This window comes from Hemiscyllium ocellatum, chromosome 12 (assembly GCF_020745735.1).
Source record: "Hemiscyllium ocellatum isolate sHemOce1 chromosome 12, sHemOce1.pat.X.cur, whole genome shotgun sequence".
Lineage (NCBI taxonomy): Eukaryota > Metazoa > Chordata > Chondrichthyes > Orectolobiformes > Hemiscylliidae > Hemiscyllium > Hemiscyllium ocellatum.
Window position 1 is genome coordinate 59,120,990 of NC_083412.1, and position 21,358 is coordinate 59,142,347.

The window sequence follows — 21,358 nt, forward strand, 5'->3', positions numbered from 1 at the left end:
GAAATGGAGTTCACTGGCAATTGCATTGAGGTAACAGTTAATCTGTGAAGAATGATAATGGAGGAATACTGTGGCTGCAATTCTGTGGTTGAGTTGGGGAGGGGGATTCATGCTGTTTCTCTCGGCTTTCCATGTATTTTTATTAAAGTTATGGCTAATGATTGGGAAATTTCTGACAGAACTTCAATCATGAAAACATAAATTTAAATTTATGTTTACAGGTTGAACTCCAATAAGGCAAGCATCAATTTTTGTAGTGACATTATCATTAGATTTGCACCAACATGTTCGTTTCAGTTAACTAATGCTGTCCTGGGTGAGGTTGAAGGTCCCAGGTTGGCTATTTGGATTAAAGGAGACAGCTAGCACAGGTGGAAATTTTCATAGTCTTTTGTTGGAAATTTCTATGATTTTGTAAAATAAAACTAAACTAAATTAAAACAGAACTAAAATTAAGGGGTGTCTAACTGGAGCATAAACCCTTAATTTGGTTTACAATATATATGTATTACATAAGCTTCACCTACTTCTGACCATTTACACTCTGGCTTATAATGAAAGACAGACCAAAATATAATTAATGATGATCATATTACTTCTGCTTTTCTTACTGTCCTTCAGCACTGGAGCATGAAATATTTAAAAAATCTAAAAATGGTATCATCTCTTCAGCTGCAAGCCAAGCATTTGCTATCAGAATAGGGACAAATTCTTCACTCACTTCCATCAACATCTGAAATTGCAAAAGAAAACCAACTTATGTAGTAGAAATTCTTGGACTTGTGTAATAAAATTTAGCTAAAAACATGTATACTGAGCTTTTGATTTGAACTTTGTTCATTTGTAATAAGAATATTTAAAGATGTTAAAGATGCAAATCAAAGCACTGATCTGATTCTTTCAATTTGCAGATCAGAAGAGTCAAACCTAATTTAAATGGCCGACCTGATCTGTTGCCTTGGCATTTGGTGTGGGCCACATTCAAGAAAAAAATAGTGGATGCTCTGCTTTTTCCTACTTTATGCAAAAAACTTGTGTAGTTTTTGTCAGTACATGTGTGTGAGGACCTATTTCTAATATGCACTACCAGTGTTACTACCACCATAGTACTCTTCACTGCTTCTAAACATCCATAGTGGCCACCTGAAATAGGTGGTGGATCAGTTTAAATATGCAAAGCAATATCATACAACTGATCTAAGATCATTCTATAAAATATGCGAGAAAGTAGTTGGGACATGCAGCATATCAAGATCTCTTGCTGGACAACAATACTGGAGGCCATTACAGAAGGGATAGAAAAACATTTCCATTAATTTTCCCTCCTGTACAAGTGGTAATGGAGAAGGAACTCCTCCCAACTCCAGCTGTATTGGGTGTCTTCTCCTCTCGTGCACCTTCTCTGTGTACTTGGAGCTTGTGACATTCCCTGAGTGCACCGAGAATTCTCACGCAGAATATCTTCACTGTGGTGAAAATGCCAGCATTTGCAAAATGATTTAGAAGCCATTGTTAATAGGTTTGCAGATGGGGAAGAAGGTTATCTAAGATTTAAAAGGGATCTTGCTCAATTGGATTAATGGGCTGAAGAGTGGCAGATGGAATTTAATTTGGATAAATGTGAGGCATTCCATTTTTGTAAAAATAAACAAGAACAGGACTTATACAATTAAAAGTTGGGCCTTGAGTAGTGTTGTAGAATACCTGGAGATTCAGGTACATAATTTTTTGAAGTTTGCATCTCATGTAGACAGGGTGGTTGAGAAGATGTTTGGCACTCTTGCCCTCAGTGCTCATACCTTTGATATAGGAGTTGGGCCATCATGTTGAGACTGTATAGGTTATCAATGAGACTTCTTCTGGAATACTGTGTCCAGTTCTGGTCGCCCTTTCATAGGAAGGATATTATTAAGCTGGAGAGGGTTCCAAAAATATTTACCAGGATGTTGTCGGGAATGGAAGGTTTGAGTTATAAGGATAGGTTGGGAAGTTTTTCACTGGAGCATAGAAGGTTGAGGGGTGATTTCTTTTTTAGATTACTTACAATGTGGAAACAGGCCCTTCAGCCCAACAAGTCCTCACTGACCCGCTGAAGTGCAACCCACCCAGACCCATTCCCCTACATTTACCCCTTCACCTAACACTACGGGCAATTTAGCATGGCCAATTCACCTAACCTGCACATTTTTGGATTGTGGGAGGAAAGCGGAGCACCTGGAGGAAACTCACGCAGACACGGGGAGAATGTGCAAACTCCACACACAGTTGCCTGTAGAGGTTTATAAAATCATGAGGGGTATAGATAAAATGAATGGCAGATGTCTTCTCCCTCGGGCTGGGGATTTCAAGACTGGGAGCATATTTTTTTAAGTAAGAGGAGAAAGATTTTAAAAAGACATAAGGAGCAACTTTTTTTTATCCAGAGTGGTTCATGTGTGGAATGAATATACAGGGAATGGTGGATGTGGATACAGTTACAACATTTAAATGACATTTAGATAAGTACTTGAATAATAAATATTTGGAGGGGTATGAACCAAGTGCCGACAGGTGGGATTACTTTAGTTTGGGATTATGGTTGGCATGGACTGGTTGGACCAAAGGGCCTGTTTCCATGCTGTTTGACTCTATGACTCTAAGAGAAAATTGAGAGGCATAAGTAGTGGGGAAAAAAGGAAGCAAGCAAAATTTGGACTTAAGTGCTTTGCACGTGTGGATTGCTTCTGAAAAATCGTCTAACTATTTACATTTATCACGTCTCCATTGCAGGCATGTGTGCTGCTCAAAGACATGTCCAGGTACAGGAAGGCCCATTGATCAGAGCTGAAGGATACCATGTAACCATTTGGTGTAATGTATCCGGATATGCGGGTTCCACGCAGCAGAACTTTGAGTGGTCCATCTATCTGCCTTCTGCACCTGAAAGGCAAATCCAGATAGTCAGCACGAATGATCCTGGCTACCCCTACGCTGTGTATGCAGAGAGAGTCCAGAATAATGAGGTCTATGTTGAGAGAATTGATGGAGATTCAGCACTGTTACACATTACCAACCTACAACTACGAGATACAGGGGAATATGAATGTCACACTCCTAATACAGAAGCAACCTACTGGGGATCCTACAATGCTAAGGGGAATCTGACAGGTAAGTGATCCCTGGCTTTGCACTGATTGGTTATGTTACTGTGGCATGTAGCAGGACATAACAAGGCAACATTAAATGTGCAGCATTCCCTTTGAAGAAGCAACAGATTTTTAGTAACATTGTCAGGGTATAATTATTTCACAGGTGTTGCAGCAACATAAAGCTGTACACGCTTATTATATTGAATGTAGTTTAAAATTGTACTTGGTCAAATTAAGTTTCATGTCTGTTCAACCAATTTTTCACGCAGAGGGTGTTTTTTGTATGGAATGAGCTGCCAGAGGAAGTGGTGGAGGTTGGTACAATTACAGATTTAAAAGGCATCTGGATGCGTACATGAATCAGAAGGGTTTAGAGTGATACAGGCCAAATGCTGACAAATGGTTTGGGATATCTGGTTGGCACGAGCGAGTCGGACCGAAGGGTCTGTTTCCGTGCTGTGCAACACTGGGACTCTGGACCCCAAATAGAAAATGGATTTTCTAATATTGTGTTTATGGATCTTTATCTTATTATTAAAGTAGGTTTCTGTTTGTTTATTCCTGCATTCAATCTTCACTAAAATACAATCACTAAAAGACAAGGCTCTCTTTAAAATTGGTTCCAGGTGCAATACATTATTCAGACCAGTTGGTTACAGTAATAGTTTGCATGCCAAGGTTCTGAATAATGTGCTTCATCTGGGACCATTTTTACAGGAAAAGGTGTCTCTAATGTGAAAAACATGTTGGTATGTAAAAAAGATGCCACTGCTTGCAGTAAAGAAAATGAAATATTTGAAAAGCTTCCTTTCACTATCACACAGATACATGCTTAAAAATCTCCATTTGTGCACTAGTAACAAAGAATTTCATTTGATGTGAATAATGTTAAACACATTCAACCCAGAATTAATATCCATTCGCATTCTACACCATTGGTTTCCTTTCAGGTTGAGTGCTCGATGCCCCACACATTTGGATAGTTTGCTTCTGTTTGTCCTTCGAGGTCTTAAAATTCCATTTGAGGGTGAAAGTCTAGTCTTAGAAACATGAAAAGTCTTGAAGCACAGGAGGGGACCATTTGGCCTATTGTGTCTGACCTGCTTCAGGCTTGCCTAAAATACCATCATACTTGCTAAGTAGCTATAAGTGCCTTTGCAGTTTCAATTGGTCCAGTTAAACCAGAAGGAGAACCAAGTGTAGTGGGACTTCATGGCTTGAGATTACAGCAACTCTTTATGATTAAGAAAGAGATGTTGTATGTTCTATATTCTAGATATTGGATGCCCAGGACTATGCACACTTGAAAGATTAGTGCAAACAGACTTAATCTCAGTTTTAGTATTCCATCTCCTCCATATACACACACTAAAACAAGGTTACTAATTCTGGATGGTAGATGCAGAGCAAATCTTTTCCCATTGACATCTGAATTTATTTTGGATCATTAAACTAGCATAGTACACTGATTTTTAAAGAATCCTAATTTTTGTTTCAAGTGAGTGGTTTGAGTTGCTAACTGTTATCGGAGTCAGTAAGATGTTTGCCACAATTCAAGAAATGATGGACCTGTTAAGGTCATCCAAACCTTCCCATCCATGTAGTTCCGGTGCCTTGTACATCACAATGTATACACTCCTCAGTTCATCCAAGAGTCATGTCATCTCCTGGAAGAGGCACAGGAACCAGATATAAAAAATTTTTAAAAAAACCATCATCTTAAAAATGTAGAAATACCTTTTCCAATTACCCTGACTGTGAGTAGACATTGCACCCCCCCCACCCCCCCACACTTTGAGATGATCAAAACTAGTCCAGAATATGACAGCTTGTTTTATCCCACCCAATCAAAAACTGACAAAGATCGCACTTGAAGTGAGTGCATCAGCATTCACTACATGAGCTATCAATCTGTTACAGATGTTATTCTGATGAAGGAATTATCTTCTGACATCTAACCTAGTTTTCACCTTTCATAACTTGAAATTGTGGCTGTTGTCCTTGCTAACCTTACTATTTGAAGCATTTGGTCAATGAAAGCATTGTCTAGTTCCTTCATTTCCAGTAAAGTGGCATGGTGGCTCAGTGGTTAGCACTGCTACCTCACAGCACCAGGGACCTTTGGAGGGTGTGGGCCTGTTTCCACACTGTACAGATTCTAGACTTCAATCAGCTCCGAAGTCACCATCTTCCCAAATTATAGAGGAACCCAGGTTTTTGAACCAGTTTATAACTTAGATGCTTCAACCTGGGAATTACTCCTATGACAGTCCGTTATAACCTTCTTAAAATCTTAATATTATCCACCTTGGTGAGGGGTGGGGAGGTACCAAAATTACTATCTTAACATAGGCCTGACATAAGGATGCTAGTATACTGTCCTACAAGTGCATTTTAGCACTGTATTCACTCCATTGCATTTTCTTCAGGTCTTTTGTCAAGAAGCCAAAGCAAATTATGCACTGGAATGCCCAAACTCTTTCTTCACCAGCTTTAGTACTGTCTCCTGAATATATTCAACATTCACACATTAATACTTATCCGGTATTTCCCATGGGAATAACTTTAGATTTTTTAATTTAAACATCAATCGCCAGTCAAGAGCCCAATTCATTGTTCATCCAGATCCATTTGCAAGGATTGTTTACAGCCTTGACTATTGCACAAATCTTACCATCATCTCCAAACTTGTAGATCATTCTCCCAGGCCTAGATTTAGCCTAGCCCAATGAGTTAAAATGATAATTAGCAATGGTCCTAATGCAGCATTCCAATGATCAGTCTCCAAACAGATCCAAAATGATCTAACCTGTTTCTGTAGCAGGAGTTCTCCCAATTCTCAATCTGCTGCAGCCGGTCATCAGTGATAGCTGAGGCTTCAACATTTTAGTTGAGAGAGTGGTGCTAGAAAAGCACAGCAGGTCAGGAAATATCCGAGGAGCAGGAGAATCAACGTTTTGTGCAAAAGCCTTTCATCAGGCATGTGGTAACTTCCCAATTAAGGGTTTTTGCCCGAAACATCGACTCTCCTTCTCCTCGGACACTGCCTGACCTGCTGTTCTTTTCCAGCACCACACTCTGCAGTCTTCACTTTTGCCAGCTTCAGCATTTTAGTCCAGCCTCAAACGGTGTACCCTGCTGAATGCTTTTTGCAAGCATATTTGGACGCAATAGACCATGTTGCAAAATTCACAATTCACATTTCCTTTTAGTTTAATAAAAGCCAAAAGAACTGTGGATGCGGTAAAGCAATTTGAAAAGCTCGGCAGGGTTGGCAGCATCTGTGGAGAGAAATCAGAATTAATCTTTTAGGTCCAGTGATCTTTCCTCAGAACTCAGCACTTCCTTTTTGTTATCTGATTCCTTACCAACTCAAATAACTGCACAGACGTCAGTGTCCCATCACCAAGTCACCCTTTATTTATGAGCGTGCAGTAAACTGGCTGTGGCCAGCCAACTCAGAGTCAATCCTCAACTGAGTAGATCCTAATCTGCTGGTTATATTGGTCAGCCAAGGCTTTCCTGATTGGCCAAGGTTGACAACCCCAATCAAGAACTTCGTAGTTAATGAGGTCTATCTGGTTCTAGTCACTACACCTACCCTTGTATTCTCGCATAAATGTTTACAGAATTTATTTCAATTTGTATTTTTCAAACAGCACTTTGACAAAGACATTGCAACAGTTGATGTATGCTATAACATAAGATCATGAATTGCTTTGGTTTAATTATAATATCTCAAAACTTATCAAAAACATTTGTTAAGGAGAATGTTCACTTTGTAAATCCATGCATATTGTCAGTTAATAAAGTACAGGTCCTCATCCTTACCTGTTCTCTTAGTATAGTTTCTGATCTAAAATTGATATAATTGATTTATTACCAATGGCATTAGGAGTGGGTGGTATTGAAGTCTTTGGTCAGTTACGATTGTATTAAATGGTAGGGCAGGCTCCACCAGATGAATGGCCTGTTCCAGCCCATTTGTTCACATAAGTAATATGGTGGATTGAGAGCTGACTGAAAACCTCCTGCAGAATGGGGTTAAAGAGTTTTGGACCTGCTTCAAGGCTGATTACTGCAGTGTTATGTTTGGACCATTTTTGCTAATTGTCATTTTAACTCATGAATGTATATATGCTGCTTGTTTTGGGAAGTAATGTATTACAATGTACATGTCCTATTTAGAAATTATTGCTGTTGTGTTGTTTCTGCTAAATGCATGTTTTCTTCCATTTGTGTTGCAACAGAATCATTTCTGACTGTAGATGCACCAGAAATTACATTAGTACTGTGTTTCCATTGGTGCCAGAGGCAGTCCCAACTTTGCATGCCATGCCATGCTATGATATAAATGACACTAGTTGAATGCTTCCAACAAGGAGGAGATTCCTGCTGCCCTCCCTCACATGCTCGCAACTGCTAACACTAGGCATTCCCAATCAACATGAACAGTGCCACAGGCTCTTGCTTTCACTTGGTTCATCTCACAGATACCTCGATGTGCTTTTGTTTGAAATTGCTCACCTCGGGAAGTTGCGTCACCAAAAGAGTTCTCCCAGGTTGTGCTGTTTTCGAATAAGTTCACCCGATATCAGTAAGCAAGCGCAGAAGTTGAAATCAAACTAAAAGGTTGTAGACATTTCTCTGCAAATTCAATCCAGCTCTAATCAAATCAAGTTTAAAAAATGTTAGAATGGGCCCTGTTCCCAGATTGAATAATCACAATTGGAAGCTACTGCTAATGTGGCCATTTGCTGGTTTTTGAAGATGCTATTGAAGTGAAATTGGTTGTTTTGGATGCAAGGATAATATATTTTGCCATTGGTTCTGTATAGTGTTGTAAAAATATTTTCTGTTATTTAAAAGATAGTTTCTTGCAGTTGACAGGCTAGTCATGTTGATAAAAAAAATGTTTACCATTTATTTTAACAATAATTGTCTGCCTATTTGACTAAATACATCAAAGAACATATTTCAAAGCAATTTGTTTTTTTTTCAAAATGAAATGTTCCAATCACTGCTTGATTGCAGTTTCATAGCAGAGAATACATTTGACATGCAAATAGGTTGGAAAGGAAAATGGAGGGGGAGCAAAATCATTTCTCAAAACTGGTGCAATTTGGTGTGTTTTTTTTCATCCCCTCCAATGTTCTGAAATGTACTCCATTGTGTAATTGAGATGTTTTCCAAAACATTAGTGGGGTGAACATATCATAGAACCACTTCAGTGGTATAAATGGAGAGCAAAGACTAACATCGTTGATGTGGTTACCTTTTATAAATGACATCCATAAAGTGAGAGACTAACCATTTCCTGTAAATTGCACTCAGTCAGAGACAGCTGTCTACTTTAACTGTCTCTGCGATTGCATGCACTGTAGTAATGAGCTCATGCTGATTAGATCGGTGTCTTGGCTGTCAATAGAGATTGTCCTATTGTACGTAAAATTCACATTTGCCACAACATCTTGCAAAATTAAAATTAAAAATTAAAATTTGAAAAGTAATTAGAGAAAATTATAACTAATTTTAATAATTTGTCAGTGAAACCAGACAAAAACTGCCCAAGGCAGTCTGCATCCCACACAACATAACGAGCACCAAATATTAGCTGGGGAGCGTGCTTTCTCTGTGCATGCATAATCACTGGTGACAGAGAAAACAACACAGCCTTGCTGGCCACATTACCTGTGCTATTGGTCTCATAACACAACTTGCCTCCTTTTCCCAAAGTTCTCTTCTCTTCTCCTATCCACTCTATAATGGTTCATGCCATCAATCCTCAGGTCGCATTAAGTCTGTCACCTTAGTCAAGTGGCAGTTCTGCATTACGTAGTGTGTCAATAGACTATTCAACTGCAGGTGGCATCACAATCTTGTCTTTGGCTAAATCCACTTATGAGTACTCAAAGACTCTGAAGGGAAGTTGGGTGGAAAACCCACTTCCTTTGGGGAAAAAAAAATCCCCTCCTCAGTCCAGGGTGATGAATTGTCTCCTTATTATTTGAACAGGTTCTCATCAAATTAAAATTCACAGCCGTGTTAGAAGCCAAAATCAAAGATCTCTTTATGGTTCAGCAGAGTTTTTTACCAAACAACAGAATCATAAATCTCGTTTTGATCTACTGCCCGAGCTGCAGTTAAGACAATAGACAATAGGTGCAGGAGTAGGCCATTCTGCCCTTCGAGTCTGCACCACCATTCATTATGATCATGGCTGATCATCCTCAATCAATAACAGTTAACAGAATCTTTGCACATCTGTGACCCTGAGGGGAAGCCTGATACCTGATCATTAGCTAGAGACTCCTGTTAGAGGTGCAGATGGATCAATAACAAGACTTGATCAAACTTAGCTGTTATGTCTTTAAAGTTAACTGCCTATTGACTTGCATTATCAGAGCATCATGTACGAACTGCAGCTAAATATTTTAATCAACCTGTTCAAATGCATTCTGATCTTTGGAGCAGGTAGAGCTTGACCCAGGCCTTCTGGCTCAGAGGTAAGGCTGGTACCATAACACCTTAAAACCCCATCTTTAAAGGGACATTGAAATGGAATTTTGTTGTGTATTTCACCAAACCCCAGAATTGAACTAGGGATCTTTAGATCTTCAAGGCAAAGGTGAGGACTGCAGATGCTGGAGATTAGAGTCAAGATTAGAATGGCACTGGAAAAGCACAGCAGGTCAGGCAGCATCCGAGGAGCAGGAAAATGGTTATTTTAGGCAGGAGCCCTTCATCAGGAATGAGGCTGGAAACCTCGGAGGTTGGAGAGATAAATGGGAGGGGGTGGGGCTGGGAGAAGGTAGTTGAGATTGGAGGTGGGGGTAAAGGTGATAGATTGGAAAAGAGGGTGGAGCAGATAGGTGGGAAGGAAGGTTGACAGGTGGGACAGGTCATGAGGATGGTGCTGAGCTAGAAGTTTGGAACTGGGGTAAGGTGAGGTAAGGGAAATGAGGAAACTGGTGAAGTCCACATTGATGCCCTGGGGTTGGAGGGTTCCGAGGTGGAAGATGAGGTGTTCTTCCTCCAGGCATCGGGTGGTGAGGGAGTGGCTGTGGAGAAGGCCCAGGACCTGCATGTCCTCAGCAGGGTAGGAGGGGGAGTTGAAATGTTCTCATGACATGGCTGAAGATCTTCAGTTTAATGCTGTCCTAACTGAACTATTTCAGCTGCACCTGAAGTAGAAGAAAGCAGATTTCTCACCATCTACAGAAGGAGGCAAAGACCTCCCTGGGGAGATACATCAGCAGAAAATGAAGACCTGAAGCTTTCTTGACCTTTACAACTCAGTGTAGTATATTTACCTACAAAGACTTCAAATGGAAGTCTCCAACAGCAATACCACAAACTTTTCCAACATTCAAAGCATTTTTGCAGTAAATCAATCTAATGGCCTCTGTCAGGCAACCTCCCTTTCTTTCTTTGTCAGTAATTTTCTGTCTGTTATTTGGAAAAAAAACAGCCTTTGCTAATTGGCTTATGGAAGATCACTCCTCCCATGGTACTACAAAATGCAGTAAACGTGTACTTAAAAATGCATTTCAGTGTTTATATAATGGCAAACAATTCTGCAAATAGATTTGCGCTTGGTCCCACAAATGTCTGAATTTTGCAGTTTGAGATGATGCAGAGTTGACATTATATCTTGCACTTGGTAGTGAAAGTTGAGCCATATGGGAGTGCAGCAGGGAAATCCGATCCTTATGACTGGAATTGAATCCTGGGCTCAGTTTTAATTCAAGCCCATCTGTCCTTAAAAGCTGCAGAAACCTAGATTCTCCAGTTAGCATTGTTTTAATACCAGCAATGATCCACTTAGAATAAATGGGTAATAAGTTCTGATGAAGGGAACACTCAGAATATGCACTTATAGACACAACACTACATTTCCAGTATTTTCTGGTTTTATTTTCTTTTTATCTAAATTAATTCCAACTGCGGATAGTCTCAACCTTGGCTCCATTTTGAAGATAAAACTTGAGGATCTTTTTGATTCTCTCTTTCTGTTGCGTTATATTTAAAAAATTGAGACTGAGTATATGAGGGAGCAGAATGAGCACGTCCAGTTGAGCAGATCTGATTTATAAAGCAGCCTAGAAATAAGGATGCAGTAACAGGAATAGGCCAGTCAACTCCTTGAACATGTTGAGTCATTCTGTTAAACATTGGGTGGTCTGTACCAGAAAGGGATGGATATGCCTTTGATCCATCAGCATGGGATTTTCCAATTAATAGGTGGTAGGAGGTGGCTTTTTTTTTAAAAACAGCTCTGGTAACTTTTACAGCTGTTTTCCTCATTGATCCTTTCAAAATATATTTCAGCATTTGTCTCTGGGATATACACAATGTTTTTGATCACTTTTTGAAGTGTGATTTGGATATCACTGATGGGGCGGCACATTGACCTGCAAAGTCAAAATACTGAAAATAGGTCAAAGATGGTCTCTCTCTGGTCGCAAATCCAAACCTGCCTCTGAGAACTCGTTGAGAAAGTGCCTGCAGCACTGTGGAAATCCAGGACCTTTAGCCATGGATGCTAATTGACGTTGACATGATAGAACTGTATGAACAGAAAAGCTGATTGTCTTGAAATGACAGGACCAATTTGGGCACTGAAACATTTCTTTGTGTTAGATCAGCATGCAGCAATGTAGAGAGGAGAGGTTTGAAAAATATTCAGTCCATCCAGTTGCATCTTCCTGTACCATGTCCAATTACAGGTAGTTTTCCTGTAACCTGGTAGTTGCATTCCAGCAAAACCTCGCTTCATGGAAATAATGGGGCCTCAGGGAAAAGAGCGATTGGGGCAGACCAGCAAAACATATCACTCACAATTGCTCAAAAATCCCCCAAAAGCTTAACGCAAAGTGTAACACAGCCTGAATAGAGGTTTACATCATATTTATTAATGAAACAAAAGTAAATTTAACAGATTACATTGGGTCATCATCATTGGCACCTTCAGGTGCAGTTGTGGTTGCAGAAGCGGTGATTGATTGTCTTCAGACGGTCTCATGTGGGTTGGTTTAGATTATTGGGTATGCAGTTACAAGAACAAATTAGAAAGTATAAGGGTAATGTAATCCTGCAGGAAATATACAGGGCTTATACAGCAATTATACAAGAATATTCTTGTCTCAAAGGGAGAGCAATGAATGTTAATAGGTTTAATTTTTGAGATGAAACTGCTCAATGTATAGTACTGTACCTCTCACGTGCTCTGGCTGCACTGACATCAGCACATGCACAGAACGAAGTGTGCAAAACGATTGTTACTGGAATCGTGCTATTGTGAACAGAGGTAAGTGTTCTCGAAAATATCATTCCCTAATTCTTCACGACATTATAGCCAAATCGTGCTGCCAAAGCACACTTTATATAAGAACCAGCTGTAATTGTTCCTCATTGATGGCCCTGGTCAGTAAAGATTTGAAATGAACCTGGAAATGGAAAGGATATACAGAAACCCAGTAAAAATCAAAGAGCTCGCAAGGCTGAGGATGAAGCCTTTTGTTACAGGGCTATATAGTATAGATGCATAAGCCCGTGTCTGGTACCTGACTCTGGTTATGGTCACAGTGAAGTGTGTATGGTAACCTCTTGGTATAATGGCAAGGGAGTGGGTATGAAGGTCCTGATGAGGGAGTTAGGGCAGTACAGTTATGGACATGATTGCAGGTATGGGAGGCAGCTATCTGCTCTTGGCATAACCACCTAACAGGAGGACGAAGGATCTATTTATAATGGTTGAGATGAGGAGAAAGACTGAATAAGACTGCTTGGCATGACAAGGAGGAAAAGGAAGGCACTGTATGTTTGGAATTGGTGTTTCTGAGGAGGGAAATAGCAGGGCATCACTGACTGAAGATCATGGTTAGGGATTCCAAAGACTTTCTTGTCAGGTCCAGAAAGAGCTCTGCCCAGTCCTGCTTCTGCTCTATAAAGAGCTTGAAAGTAGGCAAACTGATATAAAACTAACTGCAGCCTCTGCTAGTTAGATAGCTCCTAATAGAGTACAGCACCTCCCCAATGATAAAGTCAAACATACATGTGGAATGGGGTGTTGACTTATGAATCCTAAATAGGCCCTTGCACTTTTAAAGTGTGTCAGGGCCTGAGCCTGAATTGGTACCATAAATAATGAAGGTGGTTGAGGCCTGTGTAATTAACTGGAGGAGACAGTTACTACTGAATAAGGTCTGTCCTTGCTTACAGTGCTCCCGATGTTTTGATGCACTTTTGTACTCACAGCAGCTGATAAATTTTACATGGCATTTATTTGAAGAAGAGGAGAGAGATTTCCCCAATGCAGTTTCTTCAGTAAAATTGCTTAATTCAATTAATCTAATCTCATTAATCAGAGGGAAATGGGTCTGGGTGTGTTACTTTATTGGATGGTCTATGTGGACTGGTTGGGCCGAAGGGTCTGTTTCCACACTGTAGGGAATCTAATCTAATCTAACCTCATCCCATTTGCTGAACTCCTGCCCGGAGAGATCCATTATTGGTAGCATCACAGTGACTGCAGCAGCTGAACCTACTGAATGGACTGAGCAAAAAACTGCTTCCTCCACTATATGAAAAGAAACCACCTTTACTGTCTGAAAAGTGAAAGAAAACACTTCAAAAATACTGCTGTTTGAGTGTGAGCATGTGAATGGAAGTTTCTTCTCTTTCTCCTCTAGCAAGGACATGTGTGCAGCAATTGTAACAAGATCAGCCAAATAGACCACATGGAATATAAGTTCCCTGATTGGGTCTGGTAATCTGGTCCAATCAAGGAGCCCTGGCTGACAGACAAAAAAAACAGGATTGTCAGAAGTTCTGTTCACTTCGAGCTGGCTCTGAGGGAGCTGGGTCAGTGTCAAGGTCTCGACATGTGCAAATATGTCTTTTTTTGGCAGCGGAGAGTGGCGGGAGCTGGGCGGAAGTGGAGTCGGAACACAAAGCCGGTCGGGAAGGTGAGTGATTGTTATTTGAGTGGAGAAGGAACCCATCCACCCTCCCTCCTCTAACCTAAAAAAATGGACTCAGTCTGTTGAACAGGTAAGCCACTTAGTGTTATTGTTTTGGAGACTAAGTGTAGAGTTATGGCAGCGCAAGCAGTTGAATGTTCCTCCTGCAGGATGTTTGAGGTAGGGGTGACCACCGATGCTCCTGTCGACTTCATCTGCAGGAAGTGCAGCCAGCTCCAGCTCCTCACAGACCGCGTTAGGGAACTGGAGCTGGAGTTGGATGAACTGAGAATTATTCGAGAAGCTGAGAGGGTGATAGATAGAAGCTACAGGGACATGGTTACGCCAGAGAACAGAGGTAGCTGGGTAACAGTTAGAGGTGGGAAGTGGAGGAAGCAGGCAATGCAGGGATCCCCTGTGGTCGTTCCCCTCAACAATAAGTATACCCGCTTTGGATACAGTTGGGGGGGACAGCCTAGCAGGGGTAAGCTGCAGTGACCGGATCTCTGGCACGAGATCTGGCTCTGAGGCTCAGGAGGGAAAGGGGGAGAGGAGAAGAGCACTAGTTACAGGAGACTCTATAGTTAGAGGGACAGACAGGTGGTTCTGTGGACATGGGCGAGACTCTCGGTTGGTTTGTTGTCTCCCGGGTGCCAGGGTCCGTGTCTTCAGAATCCTTAAGGGGGAGGGTATGCAGCCAGAAGTCATGGTGCACATTGGCACCCACGACATAGGTAGGAAGAGGGGTGGGGAGGTCATTCAGGAGTTCAGGGAGTTAGGTTGGAAGCTAAAAGCTAGGATGGACAGAGTCGTCATCTCGGAGTTGTTGCCGGTGCCACGTGACAGTGAGACAACGAATAGGGAGAGAGTGCAGTTGAACACATGGCTGCAAAGATGGTGTAGGAGGGAGGGCTTCAGGTATTTGGACAATTGGACTGCATTCTGGGGAAGGTGGGACCTGTACAAGCAGGACAGGTTGCACCTGAACCAGAAGGGCATCAATATCCTGGGAGGTAGGTTTGCTAGCACTCTTCGGGGGGTGGGGAGGGGGGTTTAAACTAATTTGGCAGGGGAATGAGATCCGGACTTGTAATCCAACAAGTAAGCTAGCTGTTTGTCAGGATGTGCAAGAATGTAGGGAGGCTGTGGAGAAGGTAGCACCGACAGGGAATACTTACGGACACAGAGATGGGTTCAACGCAAGGAGTATCAGAAATAAGGTGGGTGAACTTAAGGCGTGGATTGGTACTTGGGACTGCGATGTTGTGGCCATCACGGAAACGTGGATAGAAGAGGGACAGGAATGGTTGTTGGAGGTTCCTGGTTACAAATGTTTCAGTAAGATTAGGGTGGGTGGTTAAAAAAAAGGAGGGGGTGTGGCATTGCTAATTAGAAATGGTATAATGGCTGCAGAAAGGCAGTTCGAGGGGGATCTGCCTTTGGAGGTAGTATGGGCTGAAGTCAGAAATAGGAAAGGAGCAGTCACCTTGTTGGGTGTTTACTATAGGCCCCTAATAGCAGCAGAGATGTGGAGAAACATATTGGGAAACAGATTTTGGAAAGGTGCAGAAGCCACAGGGTCGTAGTCATGGGCGATTTCAACTTCCCAAATATTGATTGGAAGCTCTTTAGATCAAGTAGATTGGACGGGGTGGTGTTTGTGTAGTGTGTCCAGGAAGCTTTTCTAACTCAGTATGTAGGTTGTCCGACCAGTGGGGAGGCCATATTGGATTTGGTACTCGGTAACGAACCGGGACAAGTGATGGGCTTGTTAGTGGGTGAGCATTTTGGTGATGGTGACCACAATTCTGTGACTTTCACCTTGGTTATGGAGAGAGATAGGTGCGTGCAACAGGGTAGGTTTTACAATTGGGGGAAGGGTAATTACAATGCCGCAAGACTGGATCTAAGGAGCATAAGTTGGGAGCATAGGCTGTCAGGGAAGGATGTCGTTGAAATGTGAAACTTTTTCAAGGAACCGATACGACATGCCCTTGATATGTGTGTACCTGTCAGGCAGGAAAAAGATGGTTGTGTGAGGGAACCTTGGTTGACGAGGGAGGTTGAATGTCTAGTAAAGAGGAAGAAGGAGGATTACATAAGGTTGAGGAAACAAGGTTCAGACAGAGCAATGGAGGGATACAGGATAGCCAGGAGGGAGCTGAAGAAAGGGATTAGGAGAGCTAAGAGAGGGCATGAAAAATCTTTGGCGGGAAGGATCAAGGATAATCCCAAGGCCTTTTATGCGGTCCTGAGAAACATGAGAATGACGAGAACGAGGGTAGGTCCGATCAAGGACAGTAGTGGGAGACTGTGTATTGAGTCGGAAGAGATAGGAGAGGTCTTGAATGAGTACTTTTCTTCAGTATTTACAAATGAGAGGGACCGTATTGTTGAAGAGGAGAGTATGAAACGGACTGGTAAGCTAGAGGCGATACTTGTTAGGAAGAAAGATGTGTTGGGCAATTTGAAAAACTTGAGGATAGACAAGTCCCCCGGGCCTAACGGGATATATCCTAGGATTATGTGGGAAGCAAGAGAGGAAATTGCAGAGCCGTTGACAATGATCTTTTCGTCTTCACTATCAACAGGGGTGGTACCAGGGGACTGGAGAGTGGCAAATATTGTGCCCCTGTTCAAGAAAGGGAATAGGGATAACCCTGGGAATTACAGGCCAGTTAGTCTTACTTCGGAGGTAGACAAAGTAATGGAAAGGGTACTGAGGGATAGGATTTATGAGTATCTGGAAAGACACTGCTTGATTAGGGACAGCCAGCATGGATTTGTAGGTTTTGCCTTACAAGTCTTATTGAATTCTTTGTGGAGGTGACCAAGCATGGGGTGAGGGTAGAGCAGTGGATGTAGTGTACATGGATTTTAGTAAGGCATTTGATAAGGTTCCCCATGGTAGGCTTATGCGGAAAGTCAGGAGGCATGGGATAGTGGGAAATTTGGCCAGTTGGATAGAGAACTGGCTAACCGGTCGAAGTCAGAGAGTGGTGGTGATGGTAAATATTCAGCCTGGAGCCCAGTTACAAGTGGAGTTCCGCAGGGATCTTTTCTGGGTCCTCTGCTTTTTGTAATTTTTATTAATGACTTGGAAAAGGGAGTCTAAGGGTGGGTCAGTAAATTTGCAGACGATATGAAAATTGGTGGAGTTGTGGATAGTGAGGAGGGTTGTTGTCAGCTGCAAAGGGAGTTAGATATGATGCAGAGCTGGGCTGAGGAGTGGCAGATGGAGTTCAACCCTGTCAAGTGTGAGGTTGTCCATTTTGGAAGGACAAATAAGAATGCGGAATACAGGGTTAACGGTAGGGTTCTTAATAAGGTGGAGGAGCAGCGGGATCTTGGGGTCTATGTTCATAGCTCTTTGAAAGTTGCCACTCAGGTGGATAGAGCTTGTAAGAAGGCCTATGTTGTATTAGCGTTCATTAGCAGAGGGATTGAATTCAAGAGTCGTGAGGTGATGTTGCAGCTGTACAGGACCTTGGTAAGGCCACATTTGGAGTACTATGTGCAGTTCTGGTCACCTCAGTTTAGGAAAGATGTGGAAGCTTTGGAGAGGGTGCAGAGGAGATTTACCAGGATGTTGCCTGTAATGGAAAATAGGTTGTATGAGGATAGGGTGAGAGTGCTAGGCCTTTTCTTATTGGAACAGTGAAGGATGAGGGGTGACTTGATAGAGGTTTATAAGATGATGAGGGGAATAGATGGACAGTCAGATACTTTTTCCCCGAGTACAACAGAGTGTTACAAGGGGACATAAATTTAAGGTGAAGGGTGGAAGGTATGGGGGGATGTCAGGGATAGGTTCTTTACCCAGAGAGTGGTAGGGGCATGGAATGCGCTGCCTGTTTGAGTGGCAGAGTCAGAATCATTGGTGGCCTTTAAGCGGCAATTGGATAGGTACATGGATAGGTGCTTAAGCTAGGACAAATGTTCGGCACAACATCGTGGGGTGACTTGGTGACAGGATACCAGTTTCTGTGGAGTAATTTCAATTTGCTTACAAAGTAAAAGGCAAACTTGAGGAGTTTACCTCTCCTTACCCTATCCCTGCCCCTCATGATTTTACAGTTGCCTTAAAAAGGTAAGGTTACACTTTGAAACTAGCCAATTAACTGCTTGCCTGCTGTGAGCTCCCCTATATAAGTTTCTCTGAGGTCAGCTGTGAATTTTGCTGTTTGTTTATTTTTCTTAGAAGAAACTCCATTGTCTAGAGATACTTGAAACCAAACAAATTAGGCAGTCAACTGTGCTGGGTCACTACTGGGTCAGACAGCTATGTAGGTTTATTGCTCTGTTTGAATCACTTCCCATGTGGTCACTGCCTTTTTCTGTCCTTTTTAAAGTGCTGTAGTTTTGATTGTTTTTTTTCCCAAAGTTCCAAAACGATGCAACAGCTTATAATACAGTAATTACTGCACCTAGAATTCGGGAAAATCAGCTCCAACACTGAAAATATTTCAAAAAGAGAACATCTCTACAGCCACAATTTTCTTTCTGTCGTCCATTCTGGATTACCCAGAATCCTTAATTGAAACATAAAAGATACTGAGGGAATATAATCAGGTGGATGTTGGAAGGAGGCATCCTTTTATGAGAGAATCTAGAATTAGGGGTTATGGTTTAAAAATAAGGGGTGTCTCCCATTCGAGACACAGATGAGGAAACACATTTTCTCTGAGGGTTGAGTCTTAAGAATGCTCTTCTTTTAAAAAAAAGTGCATACAGAATTTTTAAATATTAGTGGTGGATAGTTTCTTTAGATTACCTACAATGTGGAAACTGGCCCTTCAGCCCAGCAAGTTCACACCGACCCTCCAAAGAGTAACCCACTTCCCTCTGACTAATGCGCCTAACACTATGGGCAATTTAGCATGGCCAATTCATCTGACCTCCCACAGTCCAAAGATGTGCAGGAAACCTATGCAGACAGAGGGAGAATGTGTAAACTCCACACAAACAGTTGCCCTAGGCTGGAATTGAACCTGGGACCCTGGTGCTGTGAGGTAGCAGTGCTAACCACTGAGCCACCACACCGCCCCAACAGATTATTTCTTAATTACCAAAGAGATGAAATATTGGGGTTACGTAAGAATGTAGAGTTGAGGTTAAAATCTGATCAGCTATGATCTTGTTGAATGGTGGACAGGCTTTAAGGGCTGAGTGGCCTCCCCTCATTCCTTATTTGTATGTCCCACCCCTCCACAATCATCCTGGCCATCTGCCTTGCCCACACAACACACACAACCTTGCCCACTTGTCCATCTAGTAAATCTACCTATTGTTATGGAGCTGAATTGTACAGACTGGGAAGGTTCCAGTTCTGATTCTTGGTCAGTGCTAGGATATTGTAATTGGCCCCAGTATCCAGTGACAATGAAACCTGTCCCTCAATCCAGTGAGTCTCGCTTGGATTTGGACAATGGGGTATAACAGTACTGGCAAATAAATAACCAGCTAGTGTCCATCGCCTAAAATCACATGTAACAAGAAGCCACGTGAGTGAGGTATGCAGGTTAGATGGATTCTTTCTCCTCACATGAAGTTCATGGGGAGGGAGTACAGGTGGATAAAGGAGAGGAGAAAGATAGCAGGAATTGGAATATTTTTATTGACATCACCTTTGCAGATACCCAGAAGACTTTTACCCAGCACATTTTAGAGAAATATGAAACTGCAGTTTATCACCACTTGACTAAATTGATTTGAAAACCCATTGAAATTTGTAACCAGCTGGAACATAAACATCATAATAGAGCCTCTGTGGACACTTTACAGTTATTTTAAAATCCAGCTTCTCTAAGCCCATTAAAGCTGTTTTCAAGTTTGAGCTCGAGTTAGACCATCAGCCCAGTGTTGTTTCACAGGATGATTTAAAATCTTTGAAATAAATAGGTCAAGGAATCAGTGCCATTTTCACTGAATGTAGAGATTAACTATACAATAAGAGAATTTGTTTAATATTTTCAACCCAGTTGGTAGTATTTCTCTGGTGATTTGTACTGAAGCTGATAAGGTCAGAAGCATTCTGCCAATTAAATGCTAATTCTAATCTCACTGTAATGGATAAAATGTTGAAATAAACAAGTATCCAGAGTTAATTAGGTATTACCACTACATTATGAAAATGAAAATAAGTTGAAGCATTATTGAAGTGAAATGTCTCCTGTGCAACTTCATTTTTAAACCCTCCAATTCTGTCTCTGCCACAGTAATTGAAATTGTCTTCATCAAAGATACAAAATATATCCTGATAACTTTCAGTCCAATCCTCTGCAGCTTTTGACCATCTTTGACACAGCTAGTCAAACTGTCCTCTGTTGGTACTGAGATGGTACCATTTTCAATTCTTTCAACATGAAGCAGTCTGCACCATGTGCATCAAGACCCAGACAATATTCAGATTTGGCTGATAAGTGGTCAGGAACATTTGCACCATAAAAGTGCAAGGCTGTGAGCACTTGCAGCGGCACAAAGTCAAAATAGCTTCTTTTGGCATTCTACAGCACTGATTTGTGAATCACCCTTTGACATTTAACAATGTCATCATCACTGAATCCATACCACCAACATCCTTGACAATTGACCAGAAATGTAACTGGTCCATTCGCATTAACACTGACTAGAAGACCAGAACAAAGGGCTTGGATTTCTAAAGTGTGGAATTAACAACCTAACTCCTCAGGTATTTTACAACAAGAGCAAGGCACAAGTCAGGAGTGTGTTGGAATACTCTCCACGTACCTGGGTGCATACAGCTCTACAAACATTCAAGAAGCTTGATGACGAAGCAGCCATTTGATCAGCACACCATCCACCACCCTAAACATTCCTTCCTCCAGTGCACATTCCTTGCCACCCCCTTACTCCTAGACTCTGCTCATGCCATCTATAACCAGTTACCCATCCCCATGATCTCTCATACCTCTGTGCTATCTTAGTACCAGTTCATGCCAAGCCACAGTTATATTTCTCCCTATCACGTAATATGCCAACTCATTTAGCATTCACTACTACCCAAGCCACAGGAGACAAAATAAAATTATATTATTTGTCATCTGATATGACAGAACTTGAGTATTACTGAAGAGTAATCCCTCTTCGGTAATTTCCCCTTCAATAATTTCTTCTTTGAATCCTCCCACTTCCTCCAGACCAAAGGGGTAGCAATGGGCACCCATATGGGCCCTAGCTATGCCTGTCTCTTCATCGAGTGGAACAGTCCATCTTCCGCAGTTACACCAGCACCATTCCCCATCT

At 41.7% G+C, this 21,358-nt stretch overlaps 1 protein-coding gene across 1 annotated transcript in view; it reads left to right on the top strand.

The window, feature by feature from the left end:
- LOC132821074 (immunoglobulin superfamily member 3-like) overlaps nt 1-21,358 on the top strand; it is a 202,710-nt gene that overhangs the window by 53,092 nt on the left and 128,260 nt on the right. Inside the window, exon 2 of the mRNA XM_060833592.1 lies at nt 2,770-3,147. Within this exon, the coding sequence (XP_060689575.1) occupies nt 2,772-3,147 (376 nt within the window). The 5' untranslated portion in view covers nt 2,770-2,771. The remainder of the gene's footprint in view (nt 1-2,769; nt 3,148-21,358) is intronic.